This window comes from Equus caballus, chromosome 1 (assembly GCF_041296265.1).
Source record: "Equus caballus isolate H_3958 breed thoroughbred chromosome 1, TB-T2T, whole genome shotgun sequence".
Taxonomy (NCBI): Eukaryota; Metazoa; Chordata; class Mammalia; order Perissodactyla; family Equidae; genus Equus; species Equus caballus.
Window position 1 is genome coordinate 166,605,074 of NC_091684.1, and position 26,353 is coordinate 166,631,426.

General features: G+C 38.6%; 1 protein-coding gene across 9 annotated transcripts in view; it reads right to left on the bottom strand.

The window, feature by feature from the left end:
- The window catches only part of FMN1 (formin 1), a 385,713-nt gene that overhangs the window by 196,809 nt on the left and 162,551 nt on the right, over positions 1-26,353 (bottom strand). For all 9 annotated transcript variants that reach the window (XM_070239334.1, XM_070239339.1, XM_023620627.2 and 6 more), the window contains one exon: positions 25,359-25,420. In XM_070239334.1, coding sequence (XP_070095435.1) covers positions 25,359-25,420 — 62 coding nt within the window. The remainder of the gene's footprint in view (positions 1-25,358; positions 25,421-26,353) is intronic.

Below are 26,353 nucleotides of genomic sequence, written 5' to 3' on the forward strand. Positions count from 1 at the left end.
CTCCACTACATGACTGATGAGTGGAGTAGATCCGCACCCGGGATCAAATCCACAAACCTGGGGCACCAAAGCAGAGTGTGTGGAACGTTAACCACTCGGTCACAGGGTTACTTTTCATAGTGGTGTTATATAAACCAGATAGACTGTAAACAAGTCTTCATTATACCAAAGTGAGACGAGGCTATGGTCTCTCTACCATCTGATATTCCAGCAAGCTTTAATGAGCATCTACAATGCACCAGACCTCGTGAAAAGTATCAGAGAAATGACAATTAAGAAACAATCTATACTTTGAGAAGCTCACATTCTAGCTGAAAAAAGATTCTTATGCGTTATCTCTAATATTCAAGACAGATGAGCTAGCGTAGGTTTTACATTATTGAATACATGAATTACATGAATATTATTATTCAGACATAACTTTTTCCTTGACAACTGAAGAAAATCAAGAACCATACAGCTCGATTTGTCCAGCAAAGTCATCTCAAGTGGTCCGGGTTGCTTTCATGACCCAGTCAAGAGCCAATCCAGGCCCAAACACTCATAACTAACCTCCCTGAATATATTCTCATGAGTAAGCAAGGAGATATTTGGCTCCCTACTTTAATATTTGAACAAATGACCAATGATGTTTGCCTAGGCCACAACCACCTTCTGCTTGCCACGTCGAGTCTTCCCAGGGATTAGTCACTTGATAAATCTGCCATTGAATGGGTTTAAAATTATAGGCTAATCGACAAGGAAAGCAAACAAGAGGGTTTACGTGTTTTTCATTAAGATCTGGGCCCTGGCCTAGGACACCTCCTCTCAAGGAAGTTAGGAAGGGAAGGGTCTTAAATTTCCAAAAATCGCTCACTCTAGCCAAAAGGCAGACTCATTATACAGGACATAAGTTGAGATGCCAGAAAAGGGCTCACAAAATTGAGTATGGTCTTTGTTCTCTAATGAACCAAATGAGAAATATCTCCTACCATAATTAGAGAGGCTGGGTCAGGTAATGGAAAAAACACTAAAATAGTGGTCAGAGTGCCTGGATTTAGTTCAGCATAAGACTGCTGGATGACCTTAAATTTGCTTATCTCTGGCTATGTTCTTCATCTGTAAGAGAAACAGGTCAGAAAAAGATCAGAAAGCTTACAAACCAGGTTTCTAGGAGTCCACAGGGGTGTTTCAGCAGTTCTGCGAAACTTAGTTGTAGTGCTATTCTAAAAGTATATTTAACCTCAAAAACTGCTTTTTAAAAAATACACATGGTTATACCAAAGACTGCACATTTGGATACCATGAGCACGTGCAGTACCAAGGCACTTGGTGGTTTTGTCTTGTTTTGATTTGTTTTGCAGTCTTTGGAATGCAAAGTTTTCCCTGACATCTTTCTGGATCTATTCAGATGTTTTAAAAAATGGTTTCATTGATTAGGAAAGCTGCTATTCAGCATTGGTCTCTTCCCTCTCTTTTTTTTAAAAAAAAAAAAATTCAGACATGCATACACAAGTAAGTGTGCTACTGTAGCACACGTGCACCATATTCAATTAAGCACAGCTGAGGCTCTGGCTCATCTGCTCTGCGTAGTCCTCCATGTCCCATGTGTCCCCATCCCCCCCCGCCACCCCCCCATCAGTGAAACAGTCCGTTATTCAATAACAAGGCCATGAATGAGTTGAGTAACAGATAGATGATTTTAGCATTTAACTGTATACTTGGTGCTTTTTGACAGGGTGATGTTTAGGATTAAAAATAATTCCAGCAGTTTTTAATTGTTACTGATTCAACTGTAAAGTAAAATTTTCCTACAATTTATGTTTCAATTTTAGGAATTATTTGAATTGACTAGAACCCCGGAATTGTAAGCGAGGAATTCTTTTCCAAAAACTGTTTCCATTTGTAACTATGTATTTTCTAAAATTTCAGAGACTTTCTGTTAGTAAAATACAACATAGAAAGTAATTGGATGCCATGGCTGACATAAGACTCAACATTTAAAATCCCTCAATTCAAATTTGTGTAAATCAAAAAGGAATCTTCATGAAAACATATATCTATGTGATCTTGGGTTATGCAAAGAGTTCTTAAATATGCCATTAAAACATGATCCATTATAAAAATTGATAAATTGGGCATTTTCAAAATTAAAATGTGCCTTTTGCAAGGCACTGTTAAAAGATAAGCCACAGACTAGGAGAAAATATTTGCAAAACACATATCTGACAAAGCACTTGGACCCAGAACATAGCAAGAGCAAACTCCCTCTCCCCAAATGGGTATAGGATTTGAAAAGACAGTTCAGCAAAGAAGATATATGGATACCAAATAAGCACATACAAAGATGCTCAACATCACTAATCATTGAGAAAATTCAAATTAAAACCACAATGAGATACCACTACGTACCATTGGAAGGGAGGGAGAGAAGGAGAGAGGGAAGAAGAGGGAGAGGAAAACAGACCCATCTGACAATACCAACTGCTGGGGAGGACGTGGAGCAACTGGAACTCTCATAGTTTACTGACGTAAATGTAAAATGGTACAGCTACTTTGGAAAACAGTTTGGTCATTTCTCATAAAGTTAAATACATCCTTTCCATATGACCCAAAAATTCCACTCCTAAGTATTTACCCAAGTGAAATAAAGACATATGTTAACATGAAAATCCACATGCAAATATTTTTAGCAGCTTTATTAACAATCATCTGTGATGATTAATTTTACATGTCAACTTGACTGGGCCATGGGGTGGCCAAGTATCTGGCCAAACATATTTTTCAGGTGTGTCTGTGAGAGTGTTTACAGATGAGATTAACATCGGAATCAGCAGACTGAGTAAAGCAGATTGCTCTCCCTAATGTGGGTGGGCCTCATCCAGTCAGTTAAAGGCCTTAACAGAACAAAAAGGCTGACTTCTGCTCCTCCTAAGAAAAAAATCCTCCTCTGCCTTTGAACTGAGCCATTGGCTTTTTCCTGCCTTAGGACTAAATTATCAATATCGGCTCTTCCAGGGTCTCAGGCCTGTTGTCCTTCAGGCTGGAACTAGGCCACTGGCTCTCCTGGGTGTCCAGCCTGCCCACTCACCCTCAGATCTTGAGACTTGCCAGGCTCCATAATCACATAAGCCATTCCTTATAATAAGTCTCCTTCTCTCTACATATACATCCTATTAGTTCAATTTCTCAGGAGAACCCTAACTAATACATCACCCCAAATTGGAAGCCACCCAAATGTTCGACTGGTGAAAGGATAAACAATTGTGGTACAGGAACAAAGTGGAATTCTAATCGGAAACAAAAAGGAATGAATTACTCGTAGACGCAACAACATGGATGAATCTCAAATATATTTTGTTAAGTAAAAGAAGCTGAACTCAAAAGGCTACATACCATGTGATTCCATTAATATGACACTCTGGGAAAGTCAAAGCTATTGGGACAGAAAAAACATCAATGATTGCCCAGGGCCTGAGGTCGGGAGAGGGGTCGTCTTCTAAGGGACACAGGGGAATTTTTATGGTGATGGAAATGTTCTATATCTTGACTGTAGTATGGTTATGTGACTGCAAAAGTCATAGAACGGTCCGCTTTTAAAAAGGGCAATTTTTATTGTATGTAAAATTATATGTCAATTAAAAAAGCATCTTAAAGATTGACATTGTAATAAGTAATATGTATACATTTATAAAAATTTAAAACTGTAAAATACACACTAATAAAATGCCACTTATCAGTTGGACTTCTTAGCAAGATTTTGTTTGCAACAAAATCTTTCCAACAGAGTAAAATAAGTCCCAAAAGCATCTAAAGAAGCACCTATGTCCTAAAGAGGCACAAATGTCCAAATTCCCTGAAGAAATAGTTTAACGTTTTTGATCAATCTGATGGCATTTTCACTCCTGTGGCCCAATTTCCAGAGCTTTCTCTTTCTAGCTCAGGGCTTGGATGGGAATTGCGGTAATCTTCTAAGATGGTACCGCCACATTCAACATCATTCTAACATTGCAGCCATGTGAGAACATGGCCAGGCAAGTCAGTGAATAACCACTAAAAGCTCAGCTCAGCAGGATGTTACGTTGCCTCTATCAATGTGATGGCAAATGTCTTCCACTTTTTCACAGTCTATTTTCTATCCCATTACTTATGTTGGGTCTGATTTTCTCATAGTAGTTGATCAATAAGTGCTTTCAAGTCAACAAGGTTCTAATTTTCTGCTTCTGTAAGGAAAAAGGACATACCATCTTCTAATCCCAGGCCAGCTTGAAGTGTTTTATTAGTCTTTTTCTTAAGCCAGACTCCAAAGCCAGGATCAGAGTACTAGGTTAAAAACGTGCCTTGAATGTATTATTTTCTTTTAAGCAATAGATTGATAGTTTTTTCCCAGGTTAGAGAGATATGACCTATCAAAACTGACAGTCGGTTCCAGAGTGCAATTAGAACAGTTTCCTCCAGTACTTGCAGGAGCTCTAAAAAGCAGAAGGCCTGTTATTCCAACAGCATTGTAAGCTGCAAATTCTCCCTCAGGTTCCTACTCTGTAAAATGAGGATGACGTTACCTGTCTTGCTTCCTAATATATTTTTCATGGGAAGTGAAAGAAACTCAGAAGTAATGTATTCAGAACAAATTAAGAAATACTCTAACTGGAAAGCACTGCAGAGTTTATATAATATTGGATCAGTCAGTAGGGTTTATAGGGGATTGTCAGTTGGAAGCTACTAGCACAACTCATATGCCCCCTGTGTATAGGTTTATACGTATGTTTAGATGATGGCCTTAGAGAAATGGTGAACACCATGTGGTTAAATGAAAGTCAACCTTTCCTTTAAATAAATCACATTAAGTAGGATCTATATACCATGAGAATGCACATTAAAATAAGCCAGTATCGTATCTTACAACAAAAAGCTAGGACATCACTTATGCTCAAGATATGTTGATATTTATGTTGAGAACTTCTCAAGCAAATTTTTTTTTGCATTTTCATTGATAGGTACCTCTCTTGCCTTTTAACTTCTACCTAAAAAGTGCTCAAGTCCTCCTTTCCTCTCACGTCTGCCCATCCCCCACGAAAACCAGAACACTTGTCTTAACTCTGCCCCCTCCTCAAGATGAAGTCTCCCATTACGTTTAGTGACAAAAGAGTTTTGGTTAGCTGTCTTTGCATCTTCACCATACTTTTTGCGTAATTCTCAAAAATCTGGTTTAGGTTGCTACCATCCTAGTGAAAATGCTCACAAAAATCACTAATGGCTTCCCTACCCAATTGGGTGGATTTTTCCCCATTTTCCTTTGGGACTCTGCAGCTCAACTTGAAAATGGCCTCTCTTGCTTTCTCTGACAGTACAAAACCTTGGCCCTCTTCCTATCTTTGCAATTATTCTGCCTACTGTGCTGCCTTCTCTTCCTCTTTCCATCTTCTAAATACATCAGTCTTGTGAGGACTCACATTTTTGTCTCTCTTGTTCACTGAGGCATTCCTAGAACCCTGAGTAGTGCCTGGCCTGTAGCAGGTCCTCAATAGTTGTTGAATGAATGAATGAGTTTTTCAACATCCCTAGCTCATTCTTAGCTACAATAGCTTTAGGGACTTCTATGACTACTGAGGTCAGTTAGCAAAAAAAAGAGAAGGGATGGGGCCGGCCCTGTGGCTGAGTGGTTAAGTTCGCACACTCTGCTGCTGCGGCCCAGGGTTTCGATGGTTCGGATCCTGGGCGCAGACATGATACCGCTCGTCAGGCCACATTGAGACAGCATTCCACATGCCACAACTAGAAGGACCCACAACTAAAATATACAACTACGTACTGGGGGGATTTGGGGAGAATAAGCAAAAAAAAAAAGGGGGAAAGGAAGTACTGAGTAGCGCCCATGCAAGGCCTATGATATATATGATACAATCCTTCCAATTTACATGATTTCTGCTATTAAATCTCAGCAAGGTCCTAACTGATATGTGCAGAGGTGATTGAGACCACATTCTTTACAACAAACCTCATGAAATTCTAGCATTTGTAAGATCCAAAGTCACGAGTCCATCTGCATTCAGACATGGTAAGTTTGTTTTGTTCACTGGACCTGCAAACCAAGTTATCTTACAATATACACAGGGCCTAGATGAGAGTCAACAAACGAAATGACCCCAAGTAAGTCAAAACAAACATTCTACACGAGTCATTAATAATGCCATTGTTGTGAATACATGCCACACTTTCATTGGTAAGAATTTTTATGGTTCCAAATATATTTCTATTTCAAAATAATTGAGGAAACACGAACGTGTTTTATTCCATGTGCATCCAAGTGTTACAAGTTATTTTCCAATCTTCCTTCACTGGGACAAACACCAAAATAATTGGAACAGGGGTCATAGAAATGCCTTGATCAACGAAAGAATCTTGAAATAGAACCCATGATAATGTGGGTGGCAGGTTTGTTCTTCATAGTGGCTAGGCTCTTTTTGAGTTTCTGTATATAAGCACCCAAGCTTACCAAACATTTCCAGTTACAGACCTATCTAGAAAGAGGCAGAAATGTTTCTAGAGCTGTGCTTGCTTCATCTGGAATATCTGTAATTGAGGATGCATATGGCTGACAGCATGCAAATGATGAAGTGCATCCGTAGCATCTAAGCTCATATTCTTGAGAACAACAGAAGGACCTGGAAAAATGGTCATTTTGAGTAACAAGAGAATTCAAAAACTCCACAAGGAAGGATTCCTGACCACACGGCATCAATACTCATCATTTTTAGAAACAGTTTTGGCAAAGTATCACACTGATTTATCTGAGCTCACAAAGATCTGATGTAATATTTAAAAACAGATCTCTTTGTGTAAACATAGATTAAGAAAAATGTAAATCCCCCATCTAGGTTTATTTTTTTTAAGTAGGGATTTTAATTATATATTTATAAATCTAGGGTGCTCAATGCCTTAAATAGTTAAGATAATAAATGGAATTTGGCAGAACATTTGTTCTGATTAGTAGATGTTTAATGATACTTGGAACATCAAGATGCATGTGAAATTACACTCAAGCATGATGCACACAGAAGAACTTGGAAAGAATCAGATCTCATTTTGACTTGATTCTTTTCTCCTGGAATACAGACAAACCACATTCTTGTTTTCCTCCCACACTCCTCCCCTTAGATTAGACTATATTACTTTTGATTGATATTCATCTCCATAATTTATGCTTTTTGAAAGGATAATTGTTACAAGAATTACATTTTTCTGTTTTTGCCAGTAATTGGAAGATATGAATTTAAATCAGTATTCTTATTTCCTAACTGATCAAACATGGAATGTAAACATTTATTTTGAAAATATTTCATGAATTAATTATTCTACACAAAGTTTAAAAGTCACTTCAGACTTGGTTTGACAGAAGGTTATAGGTGGGCTGTAATTTTTTCTCTCCGGCAGTTTTTCTATTCTAAATGTTACAGCTGCACAGATCAATGTGAAAAGACAAGGGTAGTATGACTTAAAAATTCACATATAATTTCTTCACAAGTTGTTCAGAAGTTAATAACTAGTATACAGGTTAATGACGACACAGGGCCAGCCATATAATGTCTATATCAAACCACGAGTGCTGTAGTATTTCATACCATCGACACGCTGCTGTCTCGTGGAATGCGTTTGTCAGCTATAAGAGCTGAGACGTGCCAGTTTTGTGCCACGCGCCCTTCATGAAAAAATGAACTGGCTCAAGTATCCACGCCAGTTGTCTATTCTAAATAATTACAAACTACTTACACTCTAAATATTTAGATTACTAGGAATCTCAATGTTGGACCATCACCTTTGCCTGCTGCACACCAGAGCAGTAGAAGGCTTTCTGATTGCATGTCCTTGAACACAATATTAATACACATATGAAACAGATTAGAATGGTTGAGGTGTTTGAAAGAAAGGAATTCTGATTTTTATAAAGATTGGCACGAAGATCATTTTTCTTGGTCCAGATTTACTTTGTTAAACATACCCCAATCTCAACTGTAGTTGCCAAATATAAAAGAAAATGCCTATTTTCTTCTGAATCATTTTCTTTTTTATACTTGTCTCTCATGTGTTTTTCAGATTTTCATATCAACAAGCACAGGTAAAATTAAAAGGGTAGAATTAACTCAAAACATCGATCTCTGAGAAAAACAACATTCCAGTACTAAAAATTGGGGCTCATAAACAAGGAAACATTTATCTTTCTGTTTCTGGGTAAGACTGGTTTTAAAAGCTGATTTTTTGGGTTAGCTATGCAAAATCCTCTAGCAACATTCACAGATTCTCAGTAATAGTGTTTTTAAATGTCCTTCACTATGCGTGGTGCTTGGTTGCAGGTTTAGAGGGAAAAAATGTAAAATCACTCCAAGAGATATCCCTGACAGCTGGCAGCCTGTCTCTCTACCTTTTTTTTTTTTTTTTTAAGGTAATTAGGTTGCTAAGAGCCAAAGAGTGATGCTGTAGCAGTTCAATGTTTGAGTCGAGGTCACAACAGAGTCAATCTGGGCACTAATCCATCTCTCAGAAATCTAGGAAATTTCACCTGAGAATTACAAAATGATCTCTCAAGCTTCTATTTACAAGTCCTGGATGCAATTCTTAATCTTGCAGAGATAAAGAGGAAAGGAGAAAAAAAGTATTAGACAACCTCTGACCTTAAAAAGCCACAAAGTTGAAACTGAAACCTTTGGAATAGGTGGCCTTATTTTCCCCCAATTGATTTGTACATTCCTAAAAGAACCATGTTTAAATTTTGTTCATGTGTCTGAAGATTTTGGTTTTAAATGTGCCATTTGAAACCTCAGATCGCATATTCTCAGTACCCTCCGCCATTACGGGTTGCATGATGGTGTCTCTGCCCATCACTTAAATTGCAGTTAACACTTTCTCCCTGTTTGGCAGAGCAATCTCCACATGGCTTAAGTGATGGAGCAGAGGTTTGGGAGAAGACCTGACTTCCAGTTATGGTACTTCTATCAGCTGCCTATATTTGCTTGGGCTCTATTATTGCTAGTGAGTAGTAACCAGAAGGTGAATCTCAATGGGTGGTCAACTTCCTCAGCTATAAGGAACCCTGTCCTTTTGGGAGCATGTTACCTTTCCTGGGGGCACTGAAGAAGAAAAGATTGAGAACCATTAAGATCGATTCTAAGATCAGCTCTTTCAGCCTTCAATTCTCCTTCTATCAAATGAAAGGGTTTACAAACTCACCAATTCAAATGAGTCCATGTTGCTTTCACCTAAACAACAATCATTTACCATAAGCTGTCTAAACATGCAAGATCTGATAAGTGTGCATTTAAGACAATGAGAAACAATAAACACCATTCTTCCAGTAGAAGATCATGAACTGTCAAAAATATCTGTAAAAATCCTTCTTGGAACATAGTTTTCCTAGTATAGCTCTCCTGTCTCTGACTTTGAAAAATACTGCCTATAAAAATCGCTTTGGTCTAAACCCAGTTTCCATTACAGAGAAAGAAAAAGGGCAAACCAACTAGTGGTTAATTTCTGCATTAATGCGTGTGTTACTGTGACGACAGATTCATCCGTCTGCTATTTACTGAAGGTTTATGTCCGTTTTGTGCTCTGCACTGGGGGTGGGAGGAAGGGGCGGCACCTGTGCTTTCATGATTATGAGAACAAGTCTGCTAAGTGCTTAAGCCAGGTATAAAGAGCCTAAGGTTTCAGAGGAGGGAGAAGTGGCACATCAGAGATGCTTTGATATATGACAAGGAATGCTGGCTAGGCTCAGTTTGACATATGACAAGGAAGGCTTGCTGTGCTCAAAGACTGGCAAAGGCCGAGTGGCAGATTGTGAACAATCCAAATGAAAAAGGCAGAGTGAAGGGAGAACATAGGGAAATAGCAAAACAGAAAACCAAGGTTATAAACTTGAATCTGATTTTAGGAGGTCTTAAATACCATGCTAAGGACTTCGAACTTAACTTGATAGGCAATAGTGAGACACCAAAGATGTGTAAGAGAAAGGAACAACAATCCCTAAGCAATTCGTAACATGGCTTGAATATAGGCAAGATATGACAAAGGCCTAAATTAAGGTGACAGCAGCAGGATGCAAAGGGATGACTGTATATACGGGATCATGGAGCTAAAATTAGCATAATTTGCCAATCAACTAGATGCAGAAGCTGAGGGTGCAGGACTTTCCCAAGATGCATTTGAGATTTTTGGCCTGGACTTTTACTTTTGGGAGAACAGCTGCCCTTAAATGTATAGGACAACTAAGAAAAGAGACTGTTTTGTGTTGTGTTTATATTGGGAGGTGGGGGAGTCAGAAGGAGACAAGTAGACAAGTCCTTTCAACCCTGAGATTATAAGAATTTTTGATGCTCTGGCTTTGGAAATTTTAAATTTAAGATACTGAAAACATTTCCCAGTGTAGGTTTTCCAGCAAAAACTACAGCTTTCATGGAGCTGGAACTCAGGAAAATATTTGAATCTAAACAAACAGCTCTGAAAAGCCTTCATATAAAGATAAACTTGCAGCAATAAATGAAATCTCTACGAGACAAAGTTTAGAAAGTCAGGTAACTAAAAGATATGTTTTGGAGGGTCACATTTGGGGGTGCTGCAGAGGCAGGGCTGAGGGGACAGCAAAGGTGGAGAAGCACGCTCAGAGGGAAGAAAAACATGAGAATTCAGTGTCTTAGATGTCGAGGGAGGGGATGAAGGATTTCAAGACTGACACTCTACAATCAAGGCCAATGAAGATGGAGAGGAGACCAATAGCACTTGAGAATTACTTCATCTGTGGTCTTAGCTGTTTTGGTACAGCAAGAACAGAAAGCAAATGGTAGGAGAATCAGCTACATGTAACCAACGTTTGAGAACTTTGACATTGAAGGGAGGGATGGAAACTCAAAGAAGCAGTACCATCATGCAAATGAGTTTTAAAGTAAAGGATGGCTGATGTACTACTAGAAAGGGAGGAAGGCACTTGCCAAAAAGGGAACAACGAATGAGAAAAAGTGCAGAAGAGGTGGTAGAGGATGAATCCAAGAGACTGGGTGGAAAAATATTAGGTGTCTCAGTTTCTTTTCCTATGCACAGGGGCCAAAGTTTAAAACGAGCAAAGAAATAAAAGTGTTAACAGTCTACAGATGAAAACATTCATTCCTTCTCATTTTCTTCTTCTCTTAAAAAGAATGCCCTGGGGCCGACCCGGTGGTACAGTGGTTAAGTTCACACATTTCGCTTCGGTGGCCTGGGGTTCGCCAGTTAGGATCCCAAACCGAACAAATTCGAATCCCAAACTTGTCAAGCCATGCTGTGGTAGGCGTCCCACATATAAAGTAGAGGAAGATGGGCATGGATGTTAGCTCAGGGCCAGTCTTCCTCAGCAAAAAAGAGGGAGGATTGGTGGCAGATGTTAGCTCAGGGTTAATCTTCCTCAAAAAAACAAACAAACAAAAAGAATGCCCCCCTTTTATCCCCAGAGCTAATTCAATCTCCTGGGTCCCTGACATCACCCTCTTTCACGTTCTCAGGAAGATTTCCTTATCAATTTGCTCCTCTCTGGCCAGCTCTCCCCTTTACCCACTCAGCTCTCCTATAGAAAATGCAGGACTGCTCAGGCTGGTTCTACGCATCATCTACACCTAGTGCAGATCTCTTCTTATTGCTGGATAGGAACTCCACAAATATTACCCTTTATAATCTGAACAACGCTGTGGTCATAGTAGTATCCCCATTCTATGGACTGTCCAAAACCATAATCACAGGAAGCGTCAGGGCTATGACTCAAGACTGGGTGTTCTGACTCTCGAGCCTCGTGTTGTTTCTCCTATGCGGCATTGTCTCTACATACTTGTCAAGATGCCAGCAGTAGACTCTATTTCTGTCTAAAGGTTACAAAGTACCTGGCTTGCTGTCAGAGACCAAACTTTAAATGGCTGAAATAGCTTGATAGATTGTGTGAAAATTTTATGGTCCTTCCGTCAGACACTATAATTTATTATCACATAATACACAGTTAGAAGAACCAGAAGAAACCATCCCACACGGGTAAACAATGTGGAGGCTGTGGCCCTTTGACACTCCAAGGCCACAGGCATTATATGGATCCAATAAGAAAGCTGCTTCTACGAGAGAAAGAACAACCTCTTGATCTTGCAAAATGTTTTTGGACACCTAAAGGCTCTTTTATTACTGTGGCTGATTAAAATGAAAAGCTTAAATGACTAAAATGTTCTTTTTGATGAGTTTTTGCCATGAACTATGGACCTTGTAGTCCGGTGGGATACAAGCCCTTTGATCCTGGGCACTCACATAAATTCAGGGTCATAAAACAACATTGGATTTGATTTTACTAGTGCGGCTGATGTTGCCAGATTTGTAATGCAATCTTGTTTTCTCCCCTCCTCATTTTTGGGCCCATCCACCGTTGTTTTATAGCAAAAGGAAAGGAGTTTCCATTTGTTTTTGGCAATCAAGCTTAACGATGGAGCCGCTATTCTAGAATGTTGGAATTTCGCAGGAAAATACTGTATTATATTCATCAACATTGGAATCAAAGTTATTTTATGCGCTGAAAATGAAAAATCAAACAGAAAAACCCTTTTCTGCAAGAAAATTAGATTTTCACTACTTAAAAGGATTAGAAGATGATGTGGTTGAGAACTATGAGTTGGAGGTAGGAAAAATATGATCATATTTAGCATTCACAAATTCCCAGCAAGACTAATTGAAAATTGAAAAAGTCAAAAGACTCCTAGGTTATTTACTAATGAGTGGCAAACCATAGCTTTGTTTTCAAACTTCATTAATCTAAAAAAACTGGTTATCTGTGGGAGAAGTAAAGGAAATATTGGACAAGATATTCAACAAAAAGACATGAATATAACTTAGATGTTTAATTCACTTCCTTTCGTCATCTTCTAATCATTTTCCTGTGTATATATCTGTACCACACTATATTATTCCTATAACTTCTAATTCTAGAAATGAAAGTTTTACTGTAAAAAAAAAAAAAAAAAGGTCTATTAGGGAACAAAACTACAAATAATTTTACAAAGACCTGTATTACAGAGATCAAAATGATCAATAGTGAGTCACAATTATTCATTTCTTATGGAGTAAAAAACATCAGTTTGGGCTCAGTTAGAAAGATCAGTGATATTCAGCCTGTTCATTAGCCCAGGGAATACTAATTTAAGCTGGATAAACAGTTTTCAGTAATCTTATTTTTCATGGATTTCCTAAAGATTGGGAAATTGCTCACCAAGGTTATTCTGTAAGTGACATGGGGCACAAGAGTCATGAGAGGTCTCACTTCTAATTTGAAGAGTTACCACAGACTACATGCATCACTATCCTATGGGCAGTGCCTCGTGACATTTTCAGCTCTAGTCTCTCAATCTTTGCTTGAAACGCCAGTGAACATTTCAGAGTATGGTCCACCCAGAGGAATATAATTCCAGCACATGTTCACCTCCTTGCCTTTTGGTGTGAATATATTAGATTAAGCCATATGAAATTGATGTTTTCTAAGTTAAAATAGGTCAAATATCCACAATTTCACATTGTTCAACGTATAAACTCCATCCAAATTCGAAAGCCACTACTCTATGTTTTCTTAATACTTCAAGATATGTGCTTTATTTGCACATTATTTGCAGCAGATAGGGGTCATGCCATATATAGTATTAAAAAACAGAACTGTATTATACAAATATCCACAACAGACAGTGTAAGAAATTGTCACCTATTTGCTATTTGTAGAGAAAAGTAGTTGTCCTGGTGGTGTCTATATATTCAATTATGAAGAGAGAAGGGGATGCTGACATCAAGAAAGAGCTTTCTCATTTTATGCTCAAACGTATATGGTCAGCAACTTCTTCTTCCCTATTAATTCATTCAAAAAATATTTATGGTGTCCTTACTATGTTCAAGTACTGGTCTAGGTACCCAAGGGAGAATCAAGCTGTGCAAACATTTATAGAGCAGCAACAACGGCAGTTTAGTAGCTCCAGTTCTAGCAGAAGCAACCATTAGCATCATAAAAAGTCACTGCTTATTGTTAGAGAGTATGAATTCTCTCTCCCATGCCCCTACTTTAGTCCAAGCCACTGTCACTTCCTACCTTCAGGATGGCAATTCTTCCCAACTGTCCTCTCCACTTGCACTCTGGCTCCCCTATTACCTAATCTCTACCACAGCAGCCAGTGGGGTCTTTTGAAAACACAAATCTATTCACATCACACACTTCTCTGCTCAGAACTAGTCAGTAGGTTCTCATTGTTCTGAGGATGAGATTGGAAAACCCTAAAAAGACCAACAGGGCCCTTCCAGAATCTGGCCTCTTGCCCTCCTCTGCAGCAGTGTTTTTCAAACTGGTCCGTGACCATTAGTACGATAATAAATCAATTTATGCTTTATCACCAGCATTTCCTTTTAAACAAAAGAGTTGAATATATCAGAACACATCACATGAAATAAGTTCTGTTTAATGCTACTCTTATTTCTCACACATACACATACACACAAACATGTGATCTGGGTTTCAATGCAAAATTCATTTATTTCAGACTATAGATTAAAAGGTTTGAAAAACACTACTCCAGAGCTTCATCGCCAACCTTTCTCTTATTTGTGACTCACTGCCCTCCGGTCACACTGGACTCCCTGCAGTCCTTCAAACCAGCCAAGCTCCTCTTTACCCTTCAGGACTCTGCTTAAAGGTCATTTCCTTCCCTAACCCCTCAAGTCTAAATTATATCCTATCACAACATCTTGTACTGTATTTTTCTTTACAACATTATTTTTATTGAGTGATTATTTTATCAATATCTGTGTCTGACTGGACCACAAGCTCCCAGGAAGTAGAGACTATGTCTGTTCTGTTCCCTCCAGCATCTAGCACAGCGCCTTACACCCAGTAGGAACTTAATATGTAGTCAAAGAATGAATGATAGAGAGACCTCTAATTTCCTTTCCATTCTTAGATGAAACACAGACGACCAATTTCATAAAGTATTGTTTTTTGGTAGCTCTTTGTCTTTTGTCATATAGAATGTGTACGTATATTTATGGCCATAAACACATCATGTTTGCTTCTGTAAGTACATTAAGCATTATGCCTATGCGTATAGACCTATACACACATATCTGTGTTGTTCTGTGAAATAAACTAAGTGATTTTATTTTTTATGTACTTAAAGCAAAGCTCTGAACTGGAAAGCTGCTTCAATCATCAAAGGAAAATCTACTTGGAGCTTTATTAAGAGAAAAAGGGTCAAGCTGACCTCCAGTGGTAAGATTGGGGAATGGCTTCAAAATAATTGTAAAATACTGTGAGTACCTATCACACAAACCACGTATCTTGAAATATACGTTTCTCAATTAATACTTTACATTATGTGCATTACATCTATTTGCAACAGATGGAAGTCATGCCATACAGAGAATTAAAACAAAATAAGCAGAGATATCTATAGCAGCTTCTAGAAACAGTAAAAGAAATTGCTACTCCTTTACAGCAATCAGAAAATTTGAGATCTAAGATCTGAAACTCACAAATTCCATTAAAAGTAGATAAAGATTTCAACACTCATAGTCTTTCCCTTCATTCGTCTCTGGGTAATATTAGGTACTTAGTTTAAGCTACCTGTTATTTAGCCTTTAGGGTATAAATTCTATTTTTCTAACTAAAGACTAAATTATCTGAGTACAGGATCCATGTGAGGATTAAGTAAGATAAGCCAGGGTATATGCTAAGTAGAAGTGACTGGCATATAGTAATATGCAAGAAATGTTAGCTGCTGCTGTTATTATTAAATGATGCTTTATCCCTAGCACATCTCTTATATTTAACAGGCATTCAATTAGCATCTATTAACTATTTTAAAAGATAAACTATAAAAAGCAGAGTTATATATACAAAATTATATTTTAGGAAGTTTAGCTTTGTAGCAAAAAACAATTTTGAAAAGCAACATCTTACTCAGGGCACCCCAAATCTGAGCTGTAACTCTTAGGCGTTTTACATATTGAGAAGTTTCCTTAATAAAATCATGGCAGCAGCAATATTTCCATTAACAGGCAGAAATAGGAACGAGAGCATCACACTTTTATAGGAAGAATATTAAAAGCAGTGCTCTTTGGAACATTAGGTATAACATTAACCACAGAATGTTTTTCTTCTTTATACGTACATGGTTTATATTGAAAGAATTTTACCAACGAAAAATACACTTCAACAGCCATTGACTTAAAGTAAACCAAACATGTTGCTCCTCAGAACAAATACAGTAGTTATTTATTGGTCACCTATCACATGCCATTGTACCTCTAAGTCCCATACTTAACTATCACAACAGCTGCAATCAGCATCATATCAACCAAGTTACAATACCATCACAACCACTTTTCAGATGAGAAACTGAAGCTCAGAGGGGTTTAAAGAACGTGTTCAAGACCACACATCTAGTAGGTAGTGGAGACAGGATTCAAACTCAAGGAAAATTCCACACCTGTGTTTCTACTCAGCTGCCCTGCCTAGAGTTGTATGGTATTTCATCTAACGAATGGTTAGTTGATTTTGTTATATAGGTTCATTCTTCAGCTTATTCTGCTCCTCAGGTCCATCACTCTTAAGGACTGATATTCTATCCAAGGAGATATCAAAGACAAGGGTCAGTCCAGAAACGAGGTCATGTCATGAATACTCTCTAGACAAGGACCTTCAAGGTGCAAGAACTTCCAGAAGCAGTTCAGCATGGAGGTTAAGAGTGCCACCTCAGAAAGCTGGTGTGTCACTCATTTAATCCTCATATATAAAGACTGGCACACAGTAAATACTCACTAAATACCAGTTATTATTGTTGTTATTCCTCCACTAGGACACAGAACAAGTTGCAGTAAAATGATCAAAGCACCCACATGCATATGCGTGCATGTACACAAACACAATAATTTCACACTATGGATTCCAAAGCCCATATGAGGTGGGACTCATTAAAAGAGGGAACAGGTGCCGTGTATCACACAGGGGACAGTCCGCCAATAGGTGATAGCATAGGGAACATTCCACACCAGTCCATGTGCTTAAAGGATCAGAAATGCTGGCTCTCAAGGTCTCTGTTGGAGAAGATAAGGTTTAAGAACAGCTGAGGAAACCCTATGTTCAAACTGCAGAAGTCAGTGAAATAGCTGGCAAAATGCATAGAAGTTTTGCACCATTATTTTCTTAATTTACGGTCTCAGAAATTGATTTCTTTGAAACTCAGGCTTCAAATCCCTTAGATGAAGAGAGACACATATCAAGAACAGATTTAGAAACCAGACATCCTGGTTACTAAATCTTGCCATCACACTAACCAGCTGTGAAAACTCAGGATAACACTTTACTTCTCTCTCAATTATGTATATGAAGCACCAGGCGCCATATCTACCACAGAATCTGTATTCATATTCAATAACTATTATTAATCTCTAAGTCAGAAAGCAAAAGGTACTCAGCATTTAAACTCTAAAAAACTAAAATTTCTTCCTGTCTCTTCCTAAAAATGTCCTAGAACATAGAACACACCCAATTTTTTCACACTAAGAGCTCATCTTTCACTCACCCTTCCAACACTGCTGTCCTCTATCCATCTCTTTCAGGGAAAGACAGGAGGAAGGAAGGAAAAAAAAGAAAAGGAAAAAGGAAAGGAAAAGAAATGTAAAAGTCTACAAAGATCTAAAAGCTCAAGGGGTTTTTGCTTGGTAATCATGAGACCACGGAGAAAGTGGACGAGAACATTCTAACTCAGCTGTTCTATGCTCCATACCAGGGGTCACCAACCTGGATGTCTACAGGGCCAGGCAATCAACATAAACAAGCAAAGGAGCTTGGATAAGACAACAGGAAACGTGGGCAAGTGTTGTGGCAAATCAGAGCACACATGCTCATTTCAAGTTATTCAAAGATGACTTTTTAAATGACACTGTGCTGACCAAACAAACTTCTTTGGGTTGTTTGATGGTGTCACAACTATAAGAACTCTGTGGCTCTCCTAATGCTACCTCCAAAATAGTGTTCTACCAAAACCCTGTGAGTCACAAAAGAATGTCTAGCAATGTCAAGTTAGATCACTCAACACCTATTCATTACATTTCAGCTGGTTGCCTGGCATTGCTGTAGGTAATGTGGGACAAGGGAACCTCAAAGACTTTTGGATTGTGTTCAGGCAGATACATGGGCCCACTCTCTCCCAAGGCCATAAATGAAAGAACTTTAGGGCCTGGAGAAAACTTACACCACCTAGTCTTACTTTATAGCTAAAGAAGCTATTATTCACTCTATGGTACAGGACTGTACAAAACTCAGAATTATTGAATGAGGCAAGACAAGTCTGGAGAGAAGGAAGCATTCCCCACAGGCTCTAACATATCTTACCTTCTTTTATGCCATGAAGAGTCAAAATAGCAAAGGCCAACAATCAAAAAGTCACCTGTTCCAATATTAGCCTGTAACCTAAAGTAAAAAACTATTGAAAAAAGAAAAGCTATCTTGGCCGACCTAAGTGACTCATGTTCAGAGTTTCAGACTCAGTAGGGATGATTGGAGCTGATGGCACATGAAGGAGGCATATAAAACCAGCATCAGCCTCCACGCCACAAATGAATAATACAAATATTCTCCATTACAACCAGCTTCCCTCTATCAGCAAGCACAGCTTGACATAATATCTGAGTTATGTGGGGCAAGACAGCATCTTGAAGGCGGAGACAAAGGGCTCCTGGGATGCTAAATCAGATAGGGAATTAACTGCTTTGTATATTCCATCAAAATTTGAATCCAAATATATCTGTAGGCTTCTAGGTAACTAGTCGCTTAAGAGGCATCTCAACACGAGTAAACCAGCAAATCTAAACTCATAATGTTGTATTATGTATCCACAATAAAACAATGAATTAAAATATGTCTCAGCACTTAAAATGTTTTCTTTTTGGCATCTCAGTAAGGAATTATACCAGTATCAGCACTTAGGGGAATACCATGAGGGTTTAATGAAATCATATTTCATATTTGTGAAAGTTTTGTTTATTGGTCTACAAATTACTCCCTTTCCCTCACAGTATTCTCCAGGAATTAATAGATTTAAATGTATTGTGTTGATAACAAAGAAGATGACAAATGGAAAAGGCTCAGGATTTATGTTTCTTTATAAATTTAGCTGTATAAGTTCAAGTGTAGTCTGTACTCAAGTTTGTTTCAACAGCAATGTGTAAACTATTAGAAATGCACCGGTGGGGTGGGTTGGAGACAGAGAAGTAAGGAAATCTACAAGTTTCTCTTAGAGGCCAACATACCATTTGGTTCTCTTGGGGACAAGGTACAACGTAAATTAATCTCCAGTTTGGCATCCGTCCCTGGATCATTTCACAGAGGGAGTTACCATATTAGAAATGTGACTGCATTGCACAATGAGCAGGGGCCTGCCAGAGGCCATCGCTCCATAAAGTTTCCCCTCAGTTAAGGGCGATGCATGTGATGAATGGGGTAAATGAAAAAGCTTCCTATAAAGGAAATGTCACTGTTGGCTAGTTGTTTTTTGTCTGTCCCACAACTCAAAGAACATTAGTTAAAAAACAGATAAAACAATCTGTCACTTGTATGGCCCCTACTTCCAAACTGCCTAAAGTGCTGGTCAAAACAAACATTCTTAAATTATCCAGAGCTCCTCAAAGTCAGACAAGGGGCATGAATTTTTTTCCCAACTTTCAAAATTGAGGAAGTAGAGAGCCAACGAAGTCCTACCCATCCCAAGCTCATGCTTCCCTCCTGTCATAAAGAAGAACTAGGCCCCCCATAGAAGTTTCATTTACTGTTCCAAGAGCTACATGCCTTCAGGAGTCACACATCAGAAGCAGCATGGGAAGGCTAGAGAGCTCCATTCAGAGTATTACTGGAAACCTGAACATATTGTTCCACAGATGCAAGCAGCACTGAGAAGAGATCCCTGGTTAGAAAGAACCTTGAGAAGAAACTATAAGAGAAAAAGTAGGGGTGTACAAATAACAGGGATTTAGAGAGTCTAAGTTAAGGACCTTAAGTCTGAAAGCACAATGCGATAGATAATTTTTTTTTTTCTTTTTTTTTTTTTTTTTTTTTTTTAGTATGGTGGGACCAACGATACAATTCAAAGGTGCTATTAGAGATTATATGGGCTGGTCTGTCATTTTAGAAATTAGGAAACTGAGGCCAAAGCATTGCCTGAAGTTCATGTTGTTGTTCTTGCCAAACCTAAGACCTAAGAATCCAGACCTTCTGATTCTCAATCTAATATTCCTTCCATTAAGGCTGCCCTGATGAATGGGAAGAGCAATGGCTTCAAAGTCAGACAGATCTGCGTGGATTCAAACTCAGGTTCCCCCACTTACTAGTCTAGGACTTCTGACAAGTCAATCTCTAAGAGCCTCGTTTTATCACCTGTAAAATGGGGATGAATCTATTACTGTACTTATATTCCTACATTTACCCTTATAATACTAATGCCAAATGCCTGGGACAGAGGTTGGCACACAGTAGGGATTTAATAAAAAGTGAAATACTATTATTTTTCAATTGGAGGTTGTTATGTAAGAAATATTTGTGCATCATCTATGTGCCAAACACTTTGCTAGAGACAAAAACCTTTGCTTCCTCCAAGGTGCCTACAATCAGCAGATTAATGAAGCAGAACCTTGGTGGCATGAAATGGGTACTGAAACCACTCAAAGAACATAACTGGAACTCAGGATTATACATCGAGATGATAAGACTACATGAATCAACACAGAGCAGTATTCCCAAAAATGAGTTACTTGGGGGAAAAAAAGAATTATGTGAGAAACAAGCTATACAGTTCTCTCTCATAATTCTTCTCTATACATGGTAAAGCTCGAACAAGGGAACCAGATATTTCTCAAACTTATTTGACCATGAAATCTTTTTGTCAGGGAACAGTTCAGAGGCTCGCTGTTTGGGGGTATGAACTTCAGGAAAGCCTGGTTTAGACTCCCTGATATAGAGCACAAAGTCAGAAAAATGGCTGGATGATCATGGAAAAGTCACCCTCAAAGAGTAAGTCAAATGTTCCAAGAATGGGGGCTGGCCCCGTGGCAGAATGGTTAAGTTCACGCACTCCACTGCAGAGGCCCAGGGTTTCACGGGTTTGGATCCTGGGTGCGGACATGGTTCCGCTCATCAGGTCACGCTGAGGTGGCATCCCACATGCCACAACTAGAAGGACCTGCAACTAGGATATACAACCATGTATCGGGGGGATTTGGGGAGATAAAGCAGAAAAAAAAGAAATGTCCCAAGGAAGTCCTCAATCAAAAGAGCCTGAGGACTCTAAATTCAAGTTGCCTAATTGTAAGGAGACTTGAGCAGGGAAAAAGGAATTAGAAATAATATTTACTGAGCATGTGCTGTGTAACCAGTACCATCGAGTGTACATGATATTGAACAATCCCAGAAGGGGGCCTCATCATCAACATGATTATTATTGTACAGATGTTGAAACTGAGAAGACTAAGTCCCAGGGAAGTAGATTAATTTCCCAATGTCACAGGATACAGAATTGAACCAAATCCTGACTCAAAAACCTGAGTTCTTTCATATTTTCATCATGCATAAAATAATATCAGACACAATTCTGACTACAATAAGGCAAAAGATCAGCCATATGGTGAAACATTTTGTATAACATCTGTGATGGTGATTTTCAAACCTTGCTCCTAAGCAATCTCAAAGAAACAACTATTTGTGCCATGGGAGAATTCGTTTTATCATATGCCTTAGAAGGGCAGGTCTGAACTATGTTTCTACCCAATAGTCATGAACTTGTTGTGCAATGGCTACCACAGGCAAAAATTTCTCAAGTGAGTGAGAACCTGTAAAGGTGCTCCCTTCTCAAAAATGAAGTCAGTCACATAGAATTATCCCACATTGAAAAATGAACCAGGTGACAAGTATCATGAAGTGATCACAAACTCTCAAGGTAGAGTTTGCTCAATGAAGGACACACTTGGACAAAAATAAGAATCTTGCTGTGGTTATATTAGGAATGACACAAAGTGGTGAAGTCATGGAAAATGTTTGACCTGCCATCACTCTCTTACTGGAGATTTGAATAGAAAAGTCAGCCTAGTGCTTTGACTTTGCATAGAAGGTATATAGACATAAGGCTCTAGAAACGGATTCATTCAAGTCATCAATAAATCTTTGCTTTTGAACTATCAGGGGCACATGTATGTAAGTTGTTACACATTTGAAAAGCTGGTCCCAGGACCAAGCCCTGTGACCTTTCTATAGCACAACACTCCATAATGTTGGCTGCAAAGCATGCACGAGATTAAGAACTCCAGACTCCCCCGCTTACAAGGTTTGGGACTCTGGGCTAAAGACGTCAACCTCCAATGAAATTATTTTAGGTGGTAAGGATTCCATTTGGTAGGTGAGGGAATTGAGCAATCAAGCGATTTCCCTACAAATCTATAGTCAAAAACAGAATCGAAAGCTGAATTTACATTGTTTATTGAATCATGCCGTTTCTTTAAACTGTATGAAAACATTCCAAAAAAACTAAATGTGATGTATATCAATTCTTGCATATGGTGACAGAATGAATCATTTTTCCTGTGTACTTGAAGCATGAAATCTTTCCTATTCTAGAAAGGCATGTTGAAGTCCAGAAACACGCCTGACTTCTCCATGACCTGTAAATGGAGGTGGAAAATCTAACAGGCAATGAAGGCTGCCAGTGGAAATCACAGATGAAGAAATGAACATCGAAATATCAGTTTTCTCATCAATTATCTTCCACTAGTCCTATAACAATAGACGTGACTTTGTTACTTTGTGGAATAAAACAGGTAGAGATGATATTCAGCAAGTAGCCGACAAGGCGAGCCAGGTGGGGTTATTGTCTGTTTTATGAACTGCGTCTGTCCTGACTGGTTGGTGCTGCTGCCAATCTAGTTATTTTCTACTTCTTCCAGAGAGCAGGAGTTAATTAAAGCATAAAGGAGCCAGGCAGGTGAACAGAGTGGGGACAGTGGCAAACAATAGAACACATGTCTTAGTTGAAGTGGACACCCACTATTCAACCCCAGCATAGCAAAAGAGGCCCAATGTTGCCAAGTTTTCCAATTTTTTTTTTAGAAGCAGCTAGAAAGCCCTCCATATTTAAAAGTATTCATTCCTAATTCAATCTCTAAAATGCTGTTTGTCAACAAAACAGTTCTATAGGCCAGATCAGGAATCTGAGCTGCCAGTTTCCTATTGAGGTTTGTCAGTCTGTGACTGCTAGAATAGTTCCAAACTACAGTTAAGTGTGTAGATTTGGTCCACCACCCCGGCCCTGATGGTGTTGGTGTGCCATGGCCATTGGATTTCGGCAATTAGCTATAAATCATAAATATGCGACAAGAAAAAAAATTAAAATTTACTAACAGCAATAAAAGAGCAGACAATTCTTTCAGAGATACTTGAAGAAAATTTAAGTTCTAACTAGGAATATTTATTAACCTTTACTCTTGTCAATCATCCCTTGGTCTAATCTTTACTTTAAATGGAAATCACGATCCTAATATACTTTTTCCCCTCCCATTTACTCTCTTTCCCTTCTCAACCTTTTCTTAGGTTGAGATATAAGATGAGAGGACTTCTGTGGAGATGACATGAAATAACGCAGGTAATATGCATAGAACAATGCTCAGCACAAAGTAAGAACTCAAAAATTTTAAGCGCCTGCTCCTACTGTAAATATTATTTAGCTGTCAAAGCCCTCATAGGGCTGGTCTACAACTTGGGGAAGCTAATGTTAACTCTTACAACTGAATCCTTACTTAAAACTTCTGCTCACAGGATAAGTTCTGTACCCACCGTCGTTACCTATGTGTTTCTTAAATTAATCCCCATTTCTGTCCCTCTGAGACCGCTGAGCATCATTTGCACACCAGAACAAAGGAAAAGAAAGCGAGGTCTCTGTGGACCATTTTGCAACAAAGGAGGTAAGGGCCTCCACCTCTCTTTTTACCCTGGGAGATAGAGGTATTTTTCCACTTTTTTGTTTCTTTGTGAAATTGACTCATTCCCTCTTCCAAACTACTTAAACCAAAGCAGATGGGGGTGGTTTGAATTCATATGCAATACAACTTGTTCACTGATCCTTTTGCTACTTGCAATGGCTTCATGTATAATACAACATGCTGCCTGTTATTTTAAAAAGCACGTTATCATCTACTGAAAAGAAGTATAATTGATCCACAAATTCATTAAGTTAGCAAGTAATCAGTTAGCACTAAATAAGCAACAAGTTTTACTTAAATTTCCACATTGTTCTCTCCTGAGGTATAAGGTCAACCTAGGCATTAGTAAACTAGAGTCAGTGCCTGACTCAATATTTAGTTATTTGAAATTAAGACTCCAACTTCCTGTTACAGGCCCTGCAAGCAAACAGCAAACATAAGGGAATGACAATCACATGTCTGGAGAAGGAAATGATCCCTCAATCTTCTTGGGCTGCACAAAGGAGGATCAAGTCAGCAATTTCCAAGCACACCCTGGAGATAAGGAGCGGATGGCTCGGTACAACTCTTCCTCCCACTAGGGCCACTTCCTTAAGGGCCTTAATCTGCATGACGTGATGTTTCAGGAATGTGTTAAGGGACGGAGAGATATGAATACATGAATGGGAATAAACCAAACAAAATGATTTGCACCGTGCATAGGAAAAACAGTTTTTTCCTTTTTGTCTTTTTCTAATTGAAGTATAATTGACATGCAATATATCCGTTTCAGGTGTACATCATAGTGATGTGATATTTACATTTATTACAAAATGATCACCACAGTAAGTCTAGTAGCCGTCTGTCACCATAAAGTTATTACGATATTGACTATATTCCTGTGCTGTATATAACATCCCCATGACTTATTTTATAACTAGAAGTTGGTACTTCTTAATCATCCTTCATTCATTTGGCCCACTTCCCAAACCCCCTCCCCTCTGGCAACCACCAGTTTGTTTTCTATAGAAAAATAACTTTTGAAAGACTTCTTATAGACAGTGAAAGTCTAAATACTCTATCTTATTTCCTGCTTTACAAATAAAATCATCATTTTGTCTCATCAAGTCATTTTCCCAATCAAATGCATTTGCAGTATTTCTCAAAAACAGGAACTGATTTGTCTTAAAAATGGAGTTTAAGGCTTTTGCCCCCAGGTTAACTCAGTGCCCAGTGGCAGGTGCAAGCTGCAGATGCTGTCTAGGTAAATATGTCAACGCAAGGGGAATATTTACTTCAGCACACAAGAAAACTAAGTATCAGTCTCACATAACTAGTTCAGTAGAATCAAAGAGATATACCTGCAGGTTTTCAATTTCTTCTTTGTGCTCCCTCTTCAAGTGTAAAATAGCAGCTTGGTATTCTGTAAGATCACAAAAAAAGGCAATTACAAAGAAGCACAAAAGTAGGCACAAAATTAAAGTGATCATCTCCAAGGTCCCAGAGGCCCTCCTACAAGTAAACTGAGTAAATAAAAGCCACAATCTGACACTAACCTGACAAGAGAGGTTGAAAACTGGGGCAAGATATGACGAGTAGCTCAGCATAGAAGGGAGATTTCCTTCCATTTAGCAAACCTTAAGTTTTGAGAAGCCCCAAATTGGGAAGATAGGATAGGGCTTTAAAAAAGAAAAAAAAGAAAAAAAGCATGATGGGTGTTCCAGATAAAGATTGGGTCAGGCACTTGTCTTTGAGGAGGAGTTGGAAGCTAACGCTCCAGAGAGAACAAATACAGATGTATTAAGAGCAGACACAGGAAATAAAAGAAAACTTTCTGTGTGAGATCAGAGAACTCTATTTTTAACTGTTTCCAAAAAAAAAATCTCCATTTGAATGCAAGGCTAAGCACATACTCAGGGCTGATCTCAATCTTTAGATCACTTCAGAGAGTCAAGACCATTTGTCACTTGGATAAGAGGATCTAGGGTGAGTTGAGGTTGAAAGGAGGACAAAAATAAATTTCTGGTCCAATTTTAGTCTGAGTCTAATAATGTTTATTCCAATAATAAGTTCCAAGTGTACACAGGAACTCCAGCCAACCAGTAAAACTACCATCCCACTGGCTAAGCATGAAGCAGCCAGGACAAATTTATTTCCAGCAGGACGGCTAAGAATGTGGGGTCACAGAACTATACAGGCTGCAGAGAACCACAAAGCAAAATGCCATGAGTAAACATTTTTGTGGGATAAGTCGGTCTTTTACAAACATGTTTGAGGTTGTAAGCATGAGTAAGAAAGAAGTCAGTTAGATGTCATTTAAAAATGTATGAAAAGACAGGCTATTTCCCCATGTGGA